The sequence below is a fragment of the Trachypithecus francoisi genome, unplaced genomic scaffold, assembly GCF_009764315.1.
Source record: "Trachypithecus francoisi isolate TF-2019V2 unplaced genomic scaffold, Tfra_2.0 Lachesis_group8, whole genome shotgun sequence".
Classification (NCBI taxonomy): Eukaryota; Metazoa; Chordata; class Mammalia; order Primates; family Cercopithecidae; genus Trachypithecus; species Trachypithecus francoisi.
In genome coordinates, this window is record NW_022681473.1 from 20,849,344 (window position 1) to 20,872,012 (window position 22,669).

The 22,669-nt window shown below is 48.3% G+C and overlaps 1 protein-coding gene across 2 annotated transcripts; it reads right to left on the reverse strand.

Moving 5' to 3' along the window:
• Positions 1-2,783: 2,783 nt before the first annotated feature.
• Positions 2,784-21,346, reverse strand: ACCS (1-aminocyclopropane-1-carboxylate synthase homolog (inactive)). 2 transcript variants are annotated; one of them, XM_033207214.1, is made up of 15 exons: positions 20,668-21,346; positions 19,455-19,742; positions 16,049-16,108; positions 13,549-13,619; positions 12,370-12,439; positions 11,497-11,563; positions 9,668-9,765; positions 9,099-9,176; positions 8,241-8,341; positions 7,505-7,594; positions 5,955-6,000; positions 5,700-5,841; positions 3,707-3,849; positions 3,445-3,598; positions 2,784-3,327 (listed from the first exon to the last, which is right to left on the reverse strand). In XM_033207214.1, exons 2-15 carry the CDS (start codon positions 19,740-19,742, stop codon positions 3,230-3,232), a joined length of 1,506 nt encoding a protein of 501 aa, XP_033063105.1. In that variant the 5' UTR covers positions 20,668-21,346; the 3' UTR covers positions 2,784-3,229. The 2 variants fall into 2 exon arrangements, with proteins under 2 accessions (XP_033063105.1, XP_033063104.1); XM_033207213.1 differs by lacking the exon at positions 20,668-21,346 and adding an exon at positions 20,071-20,649.
• Positions 21,347-22,669: the final 1,323 nt, after the last annotated feature.

Here is a 22,669-nt window from a genome sequence, read left to right on the forward strand (position 1 = left end):
AGCACATGCATTAGCTGGAACAAAACAAAGGAATGATCAGGCATGGGACTGAGTGACAACTATGATACATCTTGAGGCATCTGCGAAAACAATGATCTTGAGCTTCTATTTCCCCAATCTCCTGGAGGCTGACCAAAGATGAGAAATCTAATAGGTAACACTTCTCCAATAAAGCCAGGACTCCAAAAAGCGAACTCCACAGAATGAGGCTAAACCAGAATCACATCCTTTCCTCCCTCTTCAAAAGAATGCAAGGAAAGCTGTCTCAAAGCTTGGTGTTAAAGGAGGGAAGTTAACCTGAGAAGTTGTAACCAAAACTGGCTCTTGCCAGACTAGATTTCCAGACCAAATTCACAGCAGCTGATGGCAAAAAAAAAAAAAAAAAAAAAAAACCTAAACATTTAGTTTGAAGACTGCCATTGCCTCTAGTTGCCTGGTAGAAATAAACACAAAAACTCTCTTGAGGAATCTGTCTTCATCTAAGACTTCAAAGAATTCCAACAAATAAATTTCCCCCAAAATGAACAGCTCACCAAAAAAAAATCACTAAACCCACAAAGAATCAAGGCATCAGACAGAATACCAGAAACAAACCAGCCAAGATTTCAGACACTGGAATACTGGAAATACGTACGTACATACATACATACATACGTACATACATAGAAAGATGCATAGAGATAGATAAAAGTAATTGACCAGGTACAGTGGTTCCCGCCTGTAATCCCAGCACTTTGGGAGGCTGAGGCAGGCGGACCACTTGATGCCAGGAGTTCGAGATCAACCTGGCCAACATGGCAAAACCCCATCTCTACTAAAAATGCCAAAAATTAGCCAGGCATAGTGGTGCACACCTGTAATCCTACCTACATTGGAGGCTGAGGCAGGAGAATCACTTGAACCTGGGAGGCAGAGGTTGCACTGAGCTGAGATCATGCCACTGCACTCCAGCAGTCCAGCCTGGGCAACAGAGTGAGACTCTGTCTCAAAAAATAAACTTATTATTATTATCATTATGTTTATTGAAATGAATAAACGAGCTTGAGGTATAAAGAATAACTTTTAGAACTTCTACTAATAAAAATATATTTGCTTAAATTTAAAACTCAAATAGATTAAAGTAGATTAGACTCAGCTAAAGAAAGAATTATTAAATGGAAAAATAGACCAAAACAAATCACCCTGAATGTAGCACAGAAAGATGAGAAAGACAATATGAAAAAGAGATTAGAAGACATGAAGACAGAGCAAGTTGATCTATAGCATACATTTAATAGGAATTCCAGAAGGAGAGAAGAGGGAGAATGAGGCAGAAGAAATATTTGATGAGAACTTTTCAGAGCTGCTGAAAGAATCCACAGATGCAAGAATCCCAATACCCAAAATAAGATCAGTAAAAAGAAACCATCAAGATATATAATAGTAACACTGTATAACATCAGTGATGAGAGTATGTTTCAAAGGCATTGAGACAGAGGAAACAGATCACCTTTGAAGAAGCCAAAGACTGACAGCAAGTCAGAAAATAACTATTAACCTGGAATCCTATACTCAGTGAAATTTTCTCAACAATAGAACAAGCCAGGAGTGGTGGCTCATTCCTGTAATCCCAGCACTTTGGGAGGCCAATGCGGGCGGATCACCTGAGGTCGGGAGTTCAAGACCAGCCTGGCCAACGTAGTGAAAACCTGTCTCTACTAAAATTACAAATTAGCTAGGCATGGTAGTGCATGCCTGTAATTCCAGCTACTTGGGAGGCTGAGGCATGAGAATCACTTGAACATGCGAGGCAGAGGTTGCAGTGAACAAAGATCACACCATTGCACTGTAGCTTGGGCAACAGAGTGAGACTCTGTCTCAAATAAAATAAAATAAAATAGAGCAAAATACAGATGAGCAAAAACTGAGGGTTTATCATCAGCAGACCCTCATCAAAGGACACTGAAGTGCTATACTCCAGACAAAAGAAAAGTGATCTCAAAAAGAAGTCTGAGGCCAGGCATGGTGGCTCATGCCTGTAATTCCAACACTTCAGGAGGCCAAGGTGGGTAGATCACCTGAGGTCAGGAGTTCGAGACCAGCCTGGCCAACATGGTAAAATCTCATCTCTACTAAAAATATAAATATCAGCCGGGCATGGTGGCAGGTACCTGTAATCCCAGCTACTCAGGAGGCAGAGGCAGGAGAATCGCTTGAACCTGGGAGGTGGAGGTTGCAGTGAGCCGAGATTGTGCCACTGCACTCCAGCCTGGGCAAAAAAGTGAGACTCCATCTCAAAAAAAAAAAAAAAAAAGGAAAGAAGGAAAGCATCGGCTTCCAAGCAGGAAGGTCAGCACATGGGAAGGCTCCTCAGCGCACAGCTTTATGGTCAGATCTAGAAGCTCATTTAGCCTCTGAATTAAGGCACCCCTGAAAATGGGGTAGGTGGCTCTTATCTGCTCCTTACAGTAGAAAAGCCAGCCTTGGTTAGCTTGGCCTCATAGCAGCCTCAATTCAGGGTTGCAGCACCAAATCTTCCCCCAACGACCAACACTAGGTCACTCTGCTTTGGGGACATCAGTGAAGGCAGCTCTTTCAAAGGAAGAGGGAGAAGGAGTTTCCTGGAAATTGAGGGACCACTTCAGCTCCCATAAACATGCCTCTCCTGACTTCTACCATAGAGTCCTGTTCACCTCGTCCCAAGCAGAAGACGGTCCCAGGATCCCGGTGTGCTGTGAGCCCAACTGTCCTAAATGTGGGGAGAACAATCTGAACAAACAACATTCATTCCATTCTCCTCGGAGTTTGGAAGTTATCACTTTTTTTTTATTTTTCTGCACACTCTCCTGTATGTGCTGTTCCTTTGACTCGTTTCCATGGCAACAAAGAAAGAGGAATAATGGTGATATCAGAAAGAAGGTACAGGTTGTTTGTTTTCTTTTCCCATCCTCAGGAGGGCTGAGGCTCTGGTTAGAAGCAGTCACGACTCCTCCATTCTAAATAACTCACAGTGGAGACATCTGGACTCTCCTAGTTTTGTTTAATAGGAGAGAGGGAGGGCCCAGGCTGAACCATAGCTTAAGGAGTTTCTCACAGCTACAGCAAAAGGCAAGAAACAGTTCTTCAGGCACAAAGCCAAGTTAGACACCTTCCTGGCAAATGGCACATCCACAGTTGGTCTTCTGCAGCCCCGGAACACCCCAGGTTCACAGTGGCTGCTGGGCCCTCTGGCCACGAGGCAATGACCAGCTCACCTGCGTTGGTCACTTGGCTTCTGGCTCTGAGAGGGAGGGGGGTCTTCAGCCACTTGGGATTTGCCTGCAAGCACCTGCCGGACCCTCTGCATCCCTGGGAAGGGGAAGTGAGGGGCCAGTTGGCACTGATGGCCAGGTGGGTGGGGACAAACAAGCAGAGGCCAGAGTGAAGGCTGCAGTTAGGACTGGGTTGGGAAGGCAGGCTGCTTACCCAGGCAAAGCCGGTGGGCCTGGTCTGAGAAGACAAAGCGAAACCAACCAGGCTCTTTACACTCGAAGGCCTTGCCAAAGGACAGCAGCACCTTGTTTTCCAAAAAGCGGCGCCAGAGCAGCATTTCCTCCTCAAAGGTGCCCTTGGGCAGGTACTGAGAGGGTGGAAGGGGCTCAGGACATCGCTGAGACCCCTCACCAACTGCCCCTCACCTGCTAGAGGCCTGAAACTCCCTCCCAGTCTGCACCTCCACCGGCATTACCTTTCTCAAGTCAACCCAGATGAAGAAGCCGGCCCCACGACTCAAGAAGGGGATCCCCAATGCCCTGAGCTCTTCTGAGACGTAGGTGTGGGCAGCCTTGAGCCGGGCATGGTTTTCCGGCAGGTACACCTGGTTGATCCAGTCTGTTTGGGTGAAAGAGAGGCCAGAAGATCAATCTCCCATCAACCCTCTACTTGGTCCCGCTAGTCTAAATGCTGTAAAGAAAAAGGCCATAAGCTGCCAGGATGCTGTTGAGTCCCTCCTCTAGCTGGCTGCTGTGGTGGGGAGGATTATGAAGGGGAGGTCAAGAAGGATGGAAATTCAGCGTTCAATGTAAAGCACCTTAAACCTAGATACTCAGCCCTGACAGCTCCGCGTCCCACACTCCCTCAGGAGTCCAGAGCACAAAGTCCCCCAGGATAAAGAATCAAACCCAAGGTTTATCTAGTTCTAAAGTTCCAGAGTGATCCTTTGTAGTCCCACCAACCAAGGTTCAGATCCCATTGTGGTCAATGGCAAGGGTGGGTCCTTGGGCAACTTCACCTCTCTGATCCTCAGTGTTTGTACTTTTTGTTGTTGCCATACAGTTCTAAGAATTCTAATATACGTATATGTTTATGTAACCACCACCATAGTCAGGATGCTGAACAGTTCCACCATCCTAAAGATCACCCTGATGCTGTTTACAGTCACACTGGCCCCTTCCCTACAAGCACAGATCTGTTCTCCATCACTACAGTTTTGCCTTTTCCAGAATGTCATTGAATTGGAATTATATAGCATGTAATCTTTTAAGGCTAGCTGCTTTCACTCAGCACGATTCCTTTGAAACTATCCCATGTTGCCATGGATTTTATCGCAGAGTAGTGTTCCACTGAGTGGATGGGCCACGGTTTTTGCATCCACACATCTGTGGAAGGACATTTGGGTTGTTTCCAGTTATGGGTGATTATGAATAAAGCAGCAGTTACGGGTGATGATGAATAAAGCAGAGGTTTTTGTGTGACCATCAAGGTCAATATCTAGGAGTAGGATTGCTGAATCACTTGGCAAGTGTATGTTTAACTTTATAAGAAACTGCTGAATTCTTTTCCAAAGTGGCTGAACTACTTACACTCCTACCAGCAATGTATGAGACTTCCAGCTGCTCCTTATCTTTGTCAACACTTAATGTTGTCACTATTTTTAAAACTTTTAGCTACTATAGTGAGTGGGGTAGTATCTGGTCCTCATTTTCCTCATCTGTAAAATAATAAGGAAAATATAGGAACTCTTGCTTCCTAGGATTCTAAAGAGAATGAGATGATACAGCAGGTGCATTTGCTAGGCTCAGTAAATGGTGGCATTGACAGGTAACCTTTGCTATTTAAACTCACTATTTGAACCCAGGAATAGAACAGATTCACAGGAAGAGAGATACTTCCATTACAACAATTTTCCTTACAAGCTTCTGCTCTGTTTTGTTGTTGTTGTTGTTGTTAAAGACATGGTCTTACTCTGTCACCCGAGCTGGAGTACAGTGGCATGACGAAGGCTCACTGTAGCCTCGACCTCACAGGCTCAAGTGGTCCTCCCACCTCAGCCTCCCAAAGTGCTGAAATTACAGGCATGAGCCACCATGCTCGACCCTGCTCTGTTTTTTAAGTGCTCTCAGCTAATCATAATGAGTTCACATTAATCAAGTGCCTATTATACTCCAGGCACTATTCTAATTGAATTACAAATCACACTAACCTGTTACAGGACAGATACCATTATGATCCCTGCTTTACAGATGAGGAAACTGAGGCTCATACAGATAAAGAGGTGAAGCAAAGTGCCGCATGGCCAGAAAGTGACCAAATAGGGTATGGACCCAGTCTGGGTCCAGAGCTGGTACTCTCTAACCCTACCCTAAATTCTTCTCATACAAGAAGCATCTATGATTCCTGGCTGTTCCCAGGATGCCTCCAACCCTCCTCCCATTTTCAGGTCACCAGGCCCAGGCAGTCACCACGGTCCCGCAGCAGCTGTGCCATCTGGTACTGGACCAAGCCACTGAGGCCGTGGTAGCGGCAGAGGGAAGCCACGGCAGTGGCCACGTCCTGGTTTTCTGTGTACAGTGTGCCAAAGCGGAGCCCAGACATCCCAAAGTCCTGCAGGAAGAAGCACCCTAGGTGGTGGCCAGCCCTCCATGGAGGAAGCTGCTTCCACCCACCTCGCTGCCCTCCCACCCTCCTGACACCCCCAAGGCCAGCCAGGAACTCACCTTGCTGGTTGCCCACATCACGTGGGTCCTCTGGGGGTCAGGCAGCCTGTAGAGAGCACAGTGTGGGAACAGAGGCAACACAGAACTATGGGAACCCACATGTGTTTGGTTGAACAAATGAAGAGATGGGTGGTTGAATCTAGTTTTGGATCCGGGACAAGCCCTGGTTTCATCTCTTTGAACCACCCATTCCCATGCATCCTTTAGAGCAGGGGTCAGCAAATGACTGCCTGTGGGCCAAACCTAGCCTGCTGCCTGTTTTTTGTAAATAAAGTTTTATCGGAACACAGCCATGCTCATTCATTTACACAGCGTCTGTGGCAAAGTTGAGTGAGAGAGCATATGGCCTAGAAAGCCTAAAATATTCACCATCTGGCCTTTGCAGGAAAAGTTTGCTGGCCCCTGATCTACAGCCTAGCTCAAATGTCACTCATCAAAGAGACTTTCCCTAACCACTCCCCTGGGACAAGGCCAATCAGGTACCCTAAACAGATCCTCTCACAGCTCCCTGGACTCCCCCTTTTAGCATTCATCATGGCCATAATCCAATGGCTGGATGTGCATTTAGCTGCTAAAATGTTTTTTTCTGGCTAGAAATTAAAGTTCCACACAGGAAGGGCCTATGTCTTTCCTGTTCACTATTGTATCTCCAGCACTTAGCACAGCACCTGCCATGAAATCGATGCTCAATTTTTTTTTGTTAATGACTAACCAAGGATCATGGACAATCACTTTTTGTCTGTGCCTCACTTTCCTAATCCAAACAATAGATGGGATTCACAATCCATGCTCCATTCACTCCTCAAGGCTTTGTGAAGATGAGAAGAGAAGGCTAATGGAAAGGACTTGGCAGGGCTGAAGCTTCTGGACAAACAGCAGGAACTGTTAGAATCCCTGAAGGTCAGATTCACAAACAGCACACATGACCTGATCCCCACTTTCTTTTTCTTCCCATAGAAACAGAGTCTCTCTACGTTGCCCAGGATGGTCTCAAACTCCTGGGCTCATGCAATCCTCCCACCTTGGCCTCCCAAAGTGCTGGGATTACAGGCATGGGCCACTGTGCCTTGAGGATGATCTGCTCCAAGTGGTCCCAAAGGTATTTTGGCCACAAATGCTTTGCTTACAGTAAACCTAATGAAAAACCCCAAAATGTAAATATCCAGAGGTGTTTGGCACATGCAAGGGACTCCAGAGGTGCTGAGTGAATGAATGAGTGAGTAAATGAATGAATGAAAGAATAAAACTGGAGTGACTCTGGAGGTAAAGGAAACAGCAAACAGGCCAATTTCCCATCCACTCAGCCCTAACTTAAGGAATCCTGAGGCCTCTTCTTGGAGTTCTCAGAAATTCCACAGAATAACTTGAAAATCACTAATCTAGCCCAAGCCTCCCTGCTTCTCATTAGGAGATCTGAGGACCAGTGGGATCAGCTGGGTGGAAATGGAATTGCTCTGGGCAGGCCATGCCCCGTGGGCTGAGCCAGAAAGTGGTCGGGGCTCCGTGGGATAATAGGGGCTGAGGGAGTTAGCTGAGTCGGGGAGCCTCACCTTTCCAGGCTTAGGACACTGCGGTACCCAACTGACTCCTCAAACACGGACAGCATGTAGACCTCATCCACAATCACATGCAGCTTGTGCCTGGGGTGAGGCAGGGGTGGGGAGGAGAGACTTAGTGTGTAGGGCAAATGCGTCCCGCAGGGTGGGGAGGCAATACATCAGAAAACCAGAGGGGCCGGGGTCTAGCCCTGGGTTACCAAACTTGCTTTTTCCAAAACACCTTTCTTTGACCTATTTTTTCCAACAGAAAGCCATACACATACAGCAGGTGACAGAGGAGGTTTTGAAGCACTGTAGGGGAGAAAGGGAGCCCTCGGGCACCTCCATGGAGGGGCAGGGGCATGCACAAGAGCTTGAGTCAGAGAGACCCAGGTTCAAGTCTGCCTCCACCCCTCACTTGACCACGCTAAGGCTCAGTGAGCTGGGCTTGATAACAGCATCAGTACCTGACAGATTTGTTGTGAGGATTGTATGAGGCACATAAAGTGCTTAGCATGGTGCCTGGCCCCTAGAGTGTGCGATAATTGATAGCTATTGTTATAACGAGCCAAAGAGAAAGAGGAATGGCATCCCACAAATCCCTGCTTCCCCACTCTACTGCCAAGGAAGGGCCAAAGCAAGTAGCAGCCCACAGTGGGGTGAAGAGAGTAGAAAAACCTGCACCAAACCCACATTGGAACCCCAGGCTGCCCAGACACTGTGTCAGGGCCGGTGTGGAGTACCTCACCTCTTGGCAAATACCAGGTACTCCTGCAGCTCTTCCGGGGAGTAGATGTCACCCAGAGGGTTCTGGGGGTTGATGAGGATGAGGCCTTTGACCTTCACACCCTGAAACCATCCGTTAGGGTAGGCAACCCTCAGCTCTTCCCCAAGGCCAGAGCCACACAGTCAAAGGGGGCTGGTCACTGGAAGGCTCCCAGGGAGATTTGAGGGGACATGTTCATAACACAACATGAAGCAAACAAGCGGGACACAGAATTACATTTGCAGCATCAGATAAAGGCAGAGGACAAGGACCAGAGAGAAATGTGTCCACATGCCAGTAGGTTACCTTTGCTGGTAGAATTTTGGGTGGGCCTTTTGCAGTTTCAAAATTCCTACAGTGAGTATGTATAGCTTTCATGACCAAAGTAAAAAAATTAAGTAGATTTTTGAAAAGTAGGCGGGAAAGGAATCACTGGAATACTGGTCTCTGCTCTTCTTTGGGAGTCCTCAGGTCCCCTCAAAGTGAGCAAGATTGCCCCCTCAAATGACCAGGTAGACTCGTTAAGGCACAGACTCCTACACTCCACACTTGACTCACTGAACCAGAAGCACACGGATCAGCGACGGGGGTATCCTTAGTGACGTTCCCTGGTTGATTCTCTGTGAACTGAGGTCTAAGAGTCTGTTTTGAAAGGGAAGACCCTCCCTGGGCAGGGTTCTGCCTGACTCCCAGAATAATTCTGTGCTACCACTCTACCTGTCTGTCCTCATCACTGAGTACCAACCCTACTCCTGGGAGGAGATCAGCCACAAGAAGAGGGGTCCAGGCCCCGCTCAGACCCACCCACTCCCAGCCTTGGGTTTGATTTGATCCCCAGACCTCAGAGTGAGCTTCTCGCAGGGCCGTCTCCAGCTTCTCCACTGTGAGCTGGAAGGGGCGTGTGTCTAGCCCAGTGACCTGGAAAAAGACCCATCAGAGCCACCAGCCATATTCAGTGACCACTGCCCCCCAAAACACACATAAACTCTCAGGTCTCTCCTCCCCTGTAAACCCCAGCCTCCTCAGAAGAGTCTCTGGAAAAGCAGGTAGGCCCCCCCCTTACTGCCATCCACCCCCACCCCATCACTTCAGGGACCCCCTCATCACTCTCGGGTGCTATGCTTAGCACTCGGTGTTAAGCACTCGGTCTCGGTCTGCCCTGCTCTGTTCCCACCTCACTGTTTCTGGGTCTGGCTCTTGGCTTCTACATCAACCCCAGGGATCTCAGAGACTGGAACTTTGGAACCACTGGGGATCCCAGGCACAGGCAGCCATGTGGCAACAGAAGGCTCCATTCCCTACTCATCACAACCCCAGAGCCCTCAGCATGGACGACTCTCAAATTCAGACTCAGGAAACTCTTGACCACAGGCACGCCCAGATTCCACCTGGGAAGCCAAGACTCTTACCTCACTGTCCAAGTAGACATAGGCCAGTCGGACGTTGCCGTAGAAACACACGTGCTGTGTGATGGCGCCATAGTAAGGGGTGGGGATCAGGAAAGCCTCTGGGGGGCAGGAGTGGGTGAGGGCCTGTCACTTTCTGGCCAGAACACCCCAGCCCCTCTGTCCACTGTTCCCACTCCCTCTTCAAGCCTTTAACTTCCTTGGGGACCATTTGGGGCATGCTTGCACTCTCAACTCCCAAAACACTTTGGAAAGCTTGGATCCACTGAGATCAGCCCGATATGGTTTGGCTGTGTCCCCACCCAAATCTCATCTTGAATTATAGCTCCCATAATTTCCATGTGTCACGGGAGGGACTTGGAGGGAAGTAATTGAATCATGGGGACAGGTCTTTCCTGTGCTGTTCTAGTGATAGGGAAGTAAGTCCCACAAGATCTGATGGTTTTATAGAGGGGAGTTCCCCTACACAACCTCTCTTGCCTGCCGCCATGTAAGATGTGACTTTGCCCCTCATTCGCCTTCCACCATGATTGTGAGGCCTCCCCAGCCATGTGGAACTGTGAATCCATTAAACCTCTTTCCTTTATAAATTACCCAGTCTTGGGTATGTCTTTATTAGCAGCATAAAACAGAGCGAGACTCCGTCTCAAAAAAAAAAAAAAAAAAAAAAAAAAAAAGAACAGACTAATACAGCCCCCTTTCTAATTATAACAGTTAACATTTGCTAAGCACTTAATGATGTGATGGGAAATGCACTGAACATTTGCTTCTATTTTATCTCATTTGCTCCTGACAGTCTCCGAAGTAGGTACTATTTATTATATCCTAACTGTATAGATGAGGAAACTGAAGCTAGAAGGTTTCTGTTCTTGATTGTTCTGGAATGGGCAGGAAATTGCCTATCATATCCTTACAATGAATCTCTCTTTGATGGTTCAAATCCTGGTTACTACCTCTCTTTGTGTGACTTTGACAAGTTAACCTCCTGTGCCTTAGTCTTCTCATCTGTAAAATGGAGATCATCATAGAACCAACCTCAATGAAGTATTGTGAGGATTAAATGAAATGCTCTGCATAAAGCCTTAGGCCAGACCCTGGAACATAGTACGGGGTCAATAAATGTTACTAATAATCTCATTATTAATTAAGCTACCATGAATGGGTCTCTTTTCCTTGTAACCAATAACCCCTGACCATAACTGATTCTTAAAACAATCGGCTCTTGCAGCAGGCACTGCTGGCTGGCTGCCCACTCAACAGCCATTCCAATATCCTTCCGTGCTAAGACAGCACCAGGTTTTTCAGGTATGACCAACAACATGTTTAAGGAAGGTTGGCCTTCCCCTAGCCCTGGGGGACAAACCACATCCGGTTTCAGGCAACCCTGGTTTTCTTAGTCCCCTTTGCCAGGGACCATTTTGGAGACAGGTTTATGAGTCAATTCTGGTCAGGAAGACAGAAGGGGGCCTCTTCTGGGAAACAGCATCCCTATCCCCATCTCCTGATAAAAAAGAGACAGGCACCGCACGACCACATCCCATTCTTCCTGCTCTAAGACACACTGTCATGTGGTGATGCGACAGCCACCTTATGAGCATGAAGCAGCCAAGGTCATGGCAAAGAGAAAGCCCAGGACCCTAACATCACACTAACTTCCCCTGGAACTGCTGACCCCCGGGTGCTTTGTCAAGCCACTTATTCACGCCCCCTGCAGTCTAGTATATTCTAGTGTGCCTGAAAGCATACTATTGCAGCCCTTGAGGCCAGGCAATGGGGGTCCCTGTAGGCACAACGGGGCTGTCAGTGCAGGGCAGGCCACAGAGATCACTTACCCCCAGCCTCACACAGCACCGTGGCCAGAGCAGAGAAGAGCGAGGCACCACCATTCAGGACAACCACCTAAGGGTGACATATCCAAGGGATGAAGATGAACCAGTTCCAGGAGTGGGCGGGGACACGCAGCCTCCCAGGAAAGCACAGAGGGAACGCCAGGCCCTGCCTTGGTGCCACCTGGGGCTCTGTCACAACAAAGCCACTAGACTAACAGCCAAGCTCATCCGTGTGGACCCTGCTCCAGATCATCTGAGCCAGGAAGAGGGGGCTGGTCACTAAGAGGGTCTTGCCTGAGGGTGTGGAGGCAGAAGGCCCACAGAACAACATGGGGTGGAAATTATACCCAAACTCTAAACATCGAGGAGGGAGAAGGTATTCCTAATTCTACTTTGAAACAAATCAAAACTATGTGAAGGGCAGATCTCAACCCCAGCTTACTCTCAGGCCAGCCAAAAGGTGGGGAATGGAGGCCAGGCTTAGTGGCTCACACCTGTAATCCCAGTACTTTGGGAGGCTGAGGTGGGCAGATTACTTGAGGTCTGTAGTTTGAGACTAGTCTGACCAACATGGTAAAACCCCGTCTCTACTAAAAACACAAAAATTAGCCAGGTGTGGTGGTGCACGCCTGTAATCCCAGCTACTCGGGAGGATGAGGGAGGAGAATCACTTAAACACAAGAGGCAGAGGTTGCAGTGAGCCAAGATTGCACCACTACATTCCAGTCTGGGTGACTGAACAAGAGTCTGTTTGGAAAAAAAAAAAAAAGAAAGAAAGAAAGAGAGAGAAAGAAAGAAAAGAAAAGAAAGGAGAAAAGAAAGAGATGGAGAGGGGAGGCAGGAGAACAGGAAGGAGCAGTGGAGGGGGCTACTCACATTCTCTGGTCTGAGTGGCGCTGGGCTCTTGCAGTAGAAAGACAGGAACTTGGCCACTTCCTCCCGGAGGCTGAAGATAAGACAAACAGGCAGTGCTTGCCAGATGGTCCCCAACCCACGGTACATCCCAAAGCTCCTCTGGTGAATCCTCAGACAGCTGCCATCACTCTTCCCTAATTTCCCATGATGGGGGTGTGGGTGCATCTGTCTCCACTGCTCAGCACCCACCTTCTCCTCCCCACTACCCACATGCATTGCAGTGGACACCCCATCGCACCTAATCAGGTGATTTCAGGGATTATCAAAAGTAACACTCTCTATGGAGATCTAGCTAATTATACTAATAAACATTATTACTACAATAACTATTAGCACTATTATTGTTGCTCATATTTTTTGAGCATTTACCTTATACAAATGTTATTTAGAAAATTTTTACTTAACTCTTCATAATAATCCTATGATGTGGCTACTACTATCATTATTATTATTATTCCCATTGCACAAAGAAACAAAAACCGAGATTTAAAGGAATTCAGTCACTTGCTGGTAAGAGGCAAAGTCCACACAAGCCCAGTGGTCTGACTCCAGGGCCTACCATCCCAATGACTACACTAGAAGAACACATGCTTTGCAGTCAGCCTTGGGATCAGGTCCTGCTCAGCCGCTGAGCCCTTAAAACAGTGTCCCCAAGCAAGTGTTCAACAAGCACAAGCTACTATTAGTGTTACTTACCACCTCGCCTTTTAGCATTAGGAAAAGGCCCCAGCCAGCTACCTCAACAGCCATTATGGCTTCTCTAAAGCTACCAACAAAGCAGGGACAAAGACTCCTTGCCTGAAGGCCCTCCCCATGCTACAGAGCCAGGTTCCCCGAAACCAGACTAGAGAGCCCCTGTGCTGAGGTGGGACTGGCAAGAGACCCCAGGTCACCAGGTCTCCAGAACTAGGCCCTCAGCCTACTGCAGGCTTTCTCAGCCTCCCACCACTGATGTTCGGGGCCGGCTCATTCTTCGTGGTGGCGGCTGTCCTGTGCATTGTAGGAAATTTAGCAGCAACCCTGACCTCTACACACCAAATGCCAGGGGCACCTGACTTCCCAGTTATAACAACCAAAAATGTCTCCAGACATTGCCACACATCCCCAGGGGGCCAAACTCACCCTATGGCAACTACTTACAACAGATGTCCCCTCCAGTCAGCGTACTGCAGCAGGGACGGCTCCACTCTCTGCATGTCGCTCTGACTCAGCTGGGGACAGACAGGCAAGAACAGGGCTGAGGGCCGGCACTGCTACCTGCATCCACAGCACAGGGCAGGTAAAGCTGAATGCTTGTTCTGCTCATCAGAGAAACCGTGAGAGGGGCAGACAGTGACAGCTTTCTCATACCTATGTTCCAGGTGAGGAAACTGAGGTCCAAAAATATGAGGTCACTCAGCCAAGGTCACAGAGCTGGCGAGTGGCAGAGCTGAGACAAAAACCCCAAATTTTTGAATCCTAGTCTGGCACTCTTTATACAACACTGCCACCTAAAAAAATTGGAGGGGTGGGTTTGCAGAAGCAGTAACGGGAGATCATACTGATCAGCATCCCCATGGGGCGACAGAAGACACTGAGAGCTAGAACCTCAATCTTGGCTCCAACTTCTACAGGGACTTAGGCCACTGTCTTCCTGTAAGCTCAGCTTGACCTCACACTTTGGAAAACGTAGCAGTTTCTAGACCACCCACTCCATGACCAGGTGCTAGGTTAGAAACTCCTACTCTTGTAGGCACTTTGGCAAAGAAGGGCCAATGCAGGGGCCTTGCGCACTGAGGCCAAAAGGAAGAAAGGGAATCAGCCATTTCTACATAACTGGGTCCAGCCTTCACCCTCTCTCCCTTCCTCCCTTAGAGCCATAATGTCCAATATGGTAGCCACTGGCCACATGTGGCAAATGAGCATTTGAAATGTGGTTCAACTGAATTAAGACACACTGGATTTTGAAAAGTTGGTAGGAAAAAAGTATGTAAAATATATCATTAATAATTTTTTTTTTTTGAGACGGAGTCTCGCTCTGTCGCCCAGGCTGGAGTGCAGTGGCCGGATCTCAGCTCACTGCAAGCTCCGCCTCCTGGGTTTACGCCATTCTCCTGCCTCAGCCTCCCAAGCAGCTGGGACTACAGGCGCCCGCCACCTCACCCAGCTAGTTTTTTGTATTTTTTAGTAGAGATGGGGTTTCACCGGGTTAGCCAGGATGGTCTCGATCTCCTGACCTTGTGATTTGCCCATCTTGGCCTCCCAAAGTGCTGGGATTACAGGCTTGAGCCACCGCGCCCGGCCCATTAATAATTTTTATACTGATGACATGCTGAAATGGTCATATTTTGAATATATTGGGCTAAATAAAATATATTATTAAAATTAATTTTTACCTGGCATCTTTTTTATTTTTTTAATAGAAAATTTAAATTGCTATATGTGGCTCACCTTTTATTTCAGTGCTTAGCTGCCTGAGAAGGAGAAGCTGGCTTTAGGTAAAACAGGCCTTTAAAATCTATTCCCTGGCCAGGCACAGTGGCTCACACCTGTAATCCCAGCACTTTGGGAGGCTGAGGCAGGTGAATCACAAGGTTAGGAGTTCGAGACCAGCCTGGCCAAAATGATGAAACCCTGTCTCTACTAAAAACACAAAAATTAGCCGAGCGTGGTGGTGTGTGCCTGTAATCCCAGCTACTTAGGAGGCTGTGGCAGGAGAATTGCTTGAATCCGGGAGGAGGGGGTTGTAGTGAGCTGAGATGATGCCACTACACTCCTGCCTGGGCAACAGAGCGAGACTCCATCTCAAATAAATAAACAAATAAAATATATTCCCTATAAGCCCTTCCCCTTGGGGTTGAGATTTCTCACCTTTGGAAATATGTTCCTTTGGGTTAAGCATTGCTGTCTCTACAAACCCAAACTCTGCCACTGCCACCTTGGGAGACACATTTATTAGACATTGTCAGTGGTTGCTAAGATGGCTCACCCCAGCTCAAGAAATCGGATTATAAAATTTCAGAAATGTTTCAAGGTGTGTTAAAACAGCCACTTTTAAAAAGCAAATTAATATAAACGGACAATGAAATAAATTATCTTACAAACAAAGGTGATAAGCACTCAAACATCATCGCTTCCTGATTTGCTAGTACCTTTTACTATCTATGCTTTTGAGGTCAGTTCTGTCTACGTGTCTATATGGTGAAAATACTACATAAGTGTGCCCGTGCGCCTCTCTTCCAACTCTACCTGCAGTGATATCACAAGAGGAGGTTGAAATTGGCCATGGTGGGAGTATTTACACTATGGAAATTGGCAAAGCTACACATCAGGGGTTTATTTTTGTCCCCCTGAAGAGCTACTTGCTAAATATCTACACCACAAAGCACTGAGTGTTTCCCTCTGAGATCAGGGGACCCAACACAGCAGGAGGGACTGTGTGAAATAAGAGTCTGCAGAGATGAAAAAATAGGACTAGAGGAGGAAAGTAACTCACTTAAGATCACACAGAAAACTGTCCCAAGGTAGGCCTGGAACCTGGGTCTCCTGATTCCCAGGCCAGGGCCACTGAGCCAAGCCGCAGGCTCCTGTTGGGAAAGCATCCCAGGGAAGACAGCTCCTCGGAGCTGGTGATGCCCCCCAGAGGTGCCCTAGGACTTACCCGCCAGGACAGCAGGTCAAAGCAGAGTTTGTTCTCACTGACACCCAAGTTGATGATGCCCTGGAGATGAGAGGCACAGAGGCAGGGTTAGCATGGCAGGGGGGTGCCAGTGAAAGGCCCCAGGAGCTCATGGAGGCAGCATAACAAAATGGGAGCTCTCTACAACCCCACCCGTTCAACCACCCCTCCTTGCTTTTGCTCAAGGTGTGCCTTCTGACCAGCTACCTGATCCCATCTTCCCATTTCCAAAGCTCTGTCCAAATGCCATGTCCTCCAGGAAGTCCCCCCTATAATGCCACCTGGAAGGGATCTTTTCTTCTGCATCCCACAGCTCTTGATCTGTCCCCTTTAGAGCACTGGTCAGTTTCCACCCCAGGTCACAGGGATTAACATACACACCATATCTCCCATACTGAGGGTAAGCTCCCTGAAGGACAGATGTGTGCTGAAGACACCGCCGTGTCTCTCGAGGGGCTTAGTGGGACTCAATACACATTTACAGAATGAAAGAATAGAGAGGGTATATTGGCAGTCTGGCAGGAACAGAAGCAAAGGTGGGTGTAGATCAAGAAGAAGTTCCTTTGCCAGTGCAAATACTCCCCCAGGAGACCCTGCAACATTACACAATACCTTGATCCCCACTCCATAGGCATTTATTGTCATAGGAGAGGCTGACAGGCATAACCCAAGCTCTCCCTTACAGAGTCCCCAGAGAGACTCGGTGCAGGCCTCATGCACAGCTAACTGCTGACCTCTGAGTTACTGCAGGGGAAGTGAAGGAAGGAAGATGAAAAAGTAAAACCTGAATGAGCTCAGACTATGACAAAATGAAAGGCAATGCTCCTTCATGCCCTGGGAAGCAAGCTGGGAAGCTCCTCCAAACAGAGCCAATCTATTCACACATCCTGGCAGCTTTAACTTTAAAACACATGCACAGTCCAACCATGTCTCACCCTCCACTGCTGGGACCCTGGTATGAGCCACCATCATCTCTTGTCTATATTATTACAACAGCTTCCCTCCTCTCTCTGTGCATTCTCTTACCTGCCAAGTCAAATCTCCATACAGCAGTCCAAGTCATCTTTCCAAACCCCAAATCAGATCACACTGCTCCTCCTTTGAATACCTCTTATTCCACTTTGTCCAAAATCAGAAGGCTCACCAGGTCCTCTGGCCCTACAGGATCTATGACCTCCACCACCCCATCACCTTTCTGACCCCATCACCTGCCCATCTTGGTTTTGGCTTTATTCCAGCTCCAGTGGCCCCTCTGCTGTCCCTTGAACTCATCAAGCATGATCCAAGCCTGGAGCCTTTGCACTGGCTCTTCCCTCTACTGGGAATGCTCTTCCCTAGATAACTGCATGGCTCACTCCCTGTGGCAGGCAGCCTCTAAGGTCCCAGCCTCCTGGCATTCACACCCCTTGAGTGTGGGCTGGGCCTAGCAATGTGCTTCTAATGAACAGAATAGGCAGATGGGGTGGGATGTCACTTCTGAAGTCAGGTTATAAAGAGTCTAAGGCTTCCATCTTGGGTACCCATGACCTCACATTCTCTCTTGAATCACTTGCCCTGAGAGAATCCAGTTACCATGTCATGAGGCAATTCTATGAAGAAGCCCACATGGAGAAGAACTGAAGCCTGCCAATAAGCATGAGAGTGTCACTGGAAGTAGAGCCTCCCACCCAATCCCCTGGCTCCAAGTCAACCTTTCAGATGAGACCACAGCCCCAGCTTTATGGCACCTTCACAAAAGATCTTGTGGCTAGGCGCGGTGGCTTGGTCGGGCGCAGTAGCTGATGCCTGTAATCCCAGCACTTTGGCAGGTTGAGGCAGGCGGATCACCTGAGGTCAGGAGTTCGTGACCAGCCTGGCCAACACGGCAAAGCCCCATCTCTGCTAAAAATACAAAAATTAGCCGGGCACAGTGGCACACGCCTGTAATCCCAGTTACTCAGGAGGCTGAGGCAGAATCACTTGAACCCGGGAGACAGAGGTTGCGGTGAACGAGATTGTGCTACTGCACTCCAGCCTGGGTGACACAGCAACACTCCGTCACAAAAAAAAAAAAAAAAAGATCTTGAGCCTGAGGCATCCACCAGGATTCCTGAACCCCAGAAATTATGCACTGTTATTTTAACTTGCTAGATTTGAGGTCATTTGTTATGCAACAATAGATAACTAATACAATCCCTCTCTTTTTCCAGGTTTCTGCTCAAATGTTCACCTTATTAAAATAGCCTTCTGTGACCTCCTTCTACTTAATAGCAACATCCCCAGCCCACCCATCATTCTCTGTCTTCTTTATGTTTCTGTCTTCCTGTCTTTCTGTCTCTGTCTTCCTGGTTTATGTTTCTCTATAGTACTTACCACCATATAGTATATATATTTTATCTCTGTCCATTCACTGTCTGTCTCCCTAACTAGAATATGAGCTCTATGAGGATAAGAACTTTGTTTCTGTTTACATCTATATGGTACATGCTCAACAAATAAGGATTATTAAAGGGTTACTGTAACAACTTTCTGACTTCTGAAGGCATTATGAGAATAGCTTATATTGGGGACAGAAAATATTAATAATAGCAGCTATCATTTACTGAGTAGCACTGTGCTACAAACTTCATATACTTGCTCTCATTTAATCTTGACTCTTCTACACAGTAGGTATTATTATCCCATTTTATTTTATTTTTGTTTGTTTGTTGTTATTTTGAGACAGGGTCTCACTCCGTTGCCCAGGCTAGAACGCAGTGGCATGATCTTGGCTCACTATAGCGTTGACCTCCAGGTTCAAGCAATCCTTCCACCTCAGCCTCCCCAGTAGCTGGGACCACAGGTGCACACCACCACACCCTGCTAATTTTTTTATTTTTATTTTTTTGTGGTGATGGGGTCTTGCTATGTTGTCCAGGCTGGTCTCAAACTCCTGGCCTCGAGTGTTCCCTCTGCCTCGGCTTCTCAAAGTGCTGGGATTACAGGCGTGAACCACCATGCCTGGTGTCATTACTTCATTTTAGAGATAATTTAAGATTCAAGGAAGTGAAGTAACTAGCTCAGCAATAAACAACCTATAAGTAAAACAGTTGCGACCTGAACCTTAGTTCTGCCCTGGTTCTAAAGCTGGACAGTTGACAGGTCGTGGGTCAGAATCCACAGAAGAATATCGTGTGGCTCTTGAATTCCTCCCTCACAAATCAAGGTCCCCTATATTCCAAATGGACCATTTCCTGATCCAGGCAGTACACTGGAGCCTCTCTGAACTACATCAGAAGCCCTCTTGGAGGTCAGAGGCCCATAACTCCAACCTCACAAGAGCAGGCTGGATGCTGCCTTATTGGTCAAGGTAGGGTACCCCACCCTGCAGTTCCCTCTTGGGTGCCAGTGGGAGGGGACCTTAACTCACACTGGGGTTCTTGTTCTCATCATACTCATCCATGTGGTAGGTCCTGTAGCCCTCCTCAGCGGAATCCCAGAACCATTTAATCATTCTTCCTCTAGAGGACAGGTAGGAGGTATCAGAGGAGAGCATGGCAGGATCACCCACTCCAGGGAGCTCTGGCAGCTTCTGGTCCAGTTTTCTGGAGCATTCTCCTTCCAGATCATCCCCATGGCTACTGCCCAGGTCCTGCATGCAGGTGGGGCCCAGACAGGTGGTGGGAGCACTGAAGTCCTTTTGAGGAAGTGTGAACATCTGCAAAAAGACAAAATTCACAGGCCTGCTCAAGGCATTTCCACAACACCAAGCATCAGAAAGGAGTTGGAGTCATGGGAGTTCCCTTTCTCTTATTCCCTTCCTTTAGGTTTATGCACTCATCACTTCCTGTGTCCCTTAGTTGTAACCATATGTGCAATGACTTCAACAAGAAAAATCTGTTAAGGACCCAGTATGTGCCAGGGACTGCACTTGCCATATTTATATGACTTTAATGTATTGCTGCTTTAGCATGTTCTACTTCTGCGTAAGCTTTTCACTCTGCAGCCTAAGGGGTCATCAACATTCTTTTTCCATCCTTGCTCACCTCAATTACCAAATGCCAGGTTAAAATTTCCTGAGTTAAAGCAAAGCATCGCCTGGGAGTCCTGGGGGTCTTGTGGTGTAAAGGGTAGGATGAGATCATGTGGTAGTCTGAGGCGGATAGTGGGTGGGAACCGGGGGGAGGGAGGAATGGGGGTCTCCATAAGTGCAGGCACCCCAGGCAGAGCTCCAGTGACTGCCTCTTCAGTCCTGAAGAAAAGAGGTGTGGACACCAAGGAGCGGGTGGTCTACTCCTGCCCGCGGGTGTGAACTCCTTCACTTCTCTAAGCCAGTTTAGTTTCCTCATCTGCACAGTGGATATAACAGTAACCACCTCGGTTTGGCCGTGAAGATACAAATATATGAGTTAGTGACAATAAAGTACTTAGAACAAATCCTGGCTGATGACAAAAGTTCAATAAAATATGAGTCATTAGAGCGTAAGTAACTCCTCGCCAATTTTCCAGTCCTGATGCACAACACAAGCTCTGATACACCGGGTGCACCAGAAACTCACGGGGTACCCGTAGTTAAAGTTTCCTCTGCCAAGTCTTCTCAGCGGGACTCTTTAAATTGGCTGGGTTCTCCCGAGAGCGCTCACCTCCAGCTCTCCCGACAGCCCAGGTCCGAGGAAGTGCAGCACCGTGGGCGGAAGCCGGGGTGGGAGCAAAGCCTGGGATCTGGGAGCGGCGGGGTTCGAGCCTCCAGGCGTCCAGCGGGACGGCGGCGAATCCACAGCCAGACACCCGCACCCGATTAGGCAGGCCTTGGAATCCCGCAACTGGGGCGGCTACCGCGCACGAAGAACCGAAATGGCCTTCTACAGGGCGGAGGATGTCTCGCGAGAGAAGGCTCCAGGTTTCCAGGCGAAGGAAGTGTGATCGGTGCCAAGGGATTCGAGACGGAAGGGCAGAGGCTTTTGCAAAATGCACACAGGGAGGCCTGAACGGCTTCCTCCTCTTCAAAGTAGGGGATCCCACCCACTTGGCGGAGCTGGAGGAACTGGCACTCAGCAGCCGCGCATCACGTGTCGGTTTCCTCCGCCGGTAAACGCCCTCCGTCCGGCTCGTTACGCACGGGTGAGGACAGCGCCGCCCTGCGCTCAGTGCGCTCCGACTAGGAGACTGAGGGCCACCCGCCCCGGGGCGGGCTTCCTGGCCTGCTCAGGGCACAGTTTGTTCCCTCGCAAGTCAGGCCGGGTGCCGTCGCGGCGGGGCCTAAGCTTTAAGGGTCGCACACGAGGTCCGACCGCGGGACCAGGAAAAGGAAAAGGGGCCCCTTTCAGCGAGGAAGGGGCGGACCTCCGGTTCCCACCTCTACTCTGGGTGGCCTGCGTGTGCGCGGCCGCCGCCGGGCCGGGTGGGGTCAGTCACCTCCCTCTGCCACCTGGCCTTGGTTCTCCAGTTTTCAAAGGAGGTTAGAGCCACAGAAATTTCTTAGCCAAAGTATGCTTGGCTGCGGCCCACGCAAAGGGCTTTTTAGATTCGGGTGTGAGCATCCTTGTGGCCTTTCATCGCAGCTTGTCATTTCTGCCCGTTTTATTTGTAGGGGATTTTCTTTAGCCCTCATAGGTTCTTAGTTGGGGGAGACTCCGGTTACAAAAGACAAATTAACAAGAGAAAAACAAACACAAATTTACTGACATGTATATTTCATTTATACATGAGAAATACGAAGGGAATGAGTCGTTCTGGAAGAGGTGACTTTGAATTCCATTTTTTATAGCATCTTCAACAAAGAACAGTAATTTTTTTAAGTTACAAGACAAAGAAATAGGACTTGGAGTCTCGCCAGGAGGCAACTTGTGAGAAGGCAGAAAACACACACACACACACACACACAAAACAAAGGCCAGTTAGTCAAGCTTGTTAATGTAAATTCCTCTGATACCATCTCCAGGCCATAGGGGTCTAAAGTAGTCTTTGTTCTCCCAGGTAGACAGAGGGACAGGATACCTTTTGTCTTTGTAAGCCTATGTCCTACTTTTAGGCAAAAAGGGCCAGGGTAGAGAGCTTTCCTGAATCTGCTGCTTCTTGTCTTTAGCACAATCCTTCATGTTTTGGGGAGGCATGTCCTGGTCTCCCACATGTGGCTGCAACATTTGTTGAACTCTGGCTAGGCGTGGTGGCCCACGCCTGTAATCCCAACACTTTTGAGAGGACAAGGTGGGACCATCCCTTGAACCAAGGAGTTTGAAACCAGCCTAGGCAACATAGAGAGGCCGTGTCTCTACCAAAAAAAGGTTTTTGTGTTTTTGTTTTTGTTTTTTTGAGACGGAGTCTCGCTCTGTCGTCCAGGCTGGAGTGCAGTGGCAGGATCTCTGCTCACGGCAACTCTCGCCTCCCGGGTTCAAACAATTCTTCTGCCTCAGCCTCTGGAGTAGCTGGGACTACAGGCATGCACCACCACACCCGGCTAATTTTTGTATTTTTAGTAGAGTCGGAGTTTCACTATATTGGCCAGGCTGATCTTGAACTCCTGACCTCATGATTCGCCTGCCTCGGCCTCCCAAAGTGCTGGGATTGCAGGCGTGAGCCACCACTCTCAGCCAAAAGGTTTTTGTAAATTAGCCGGACATGATGACATGTGTCTGTGGTTTCAGG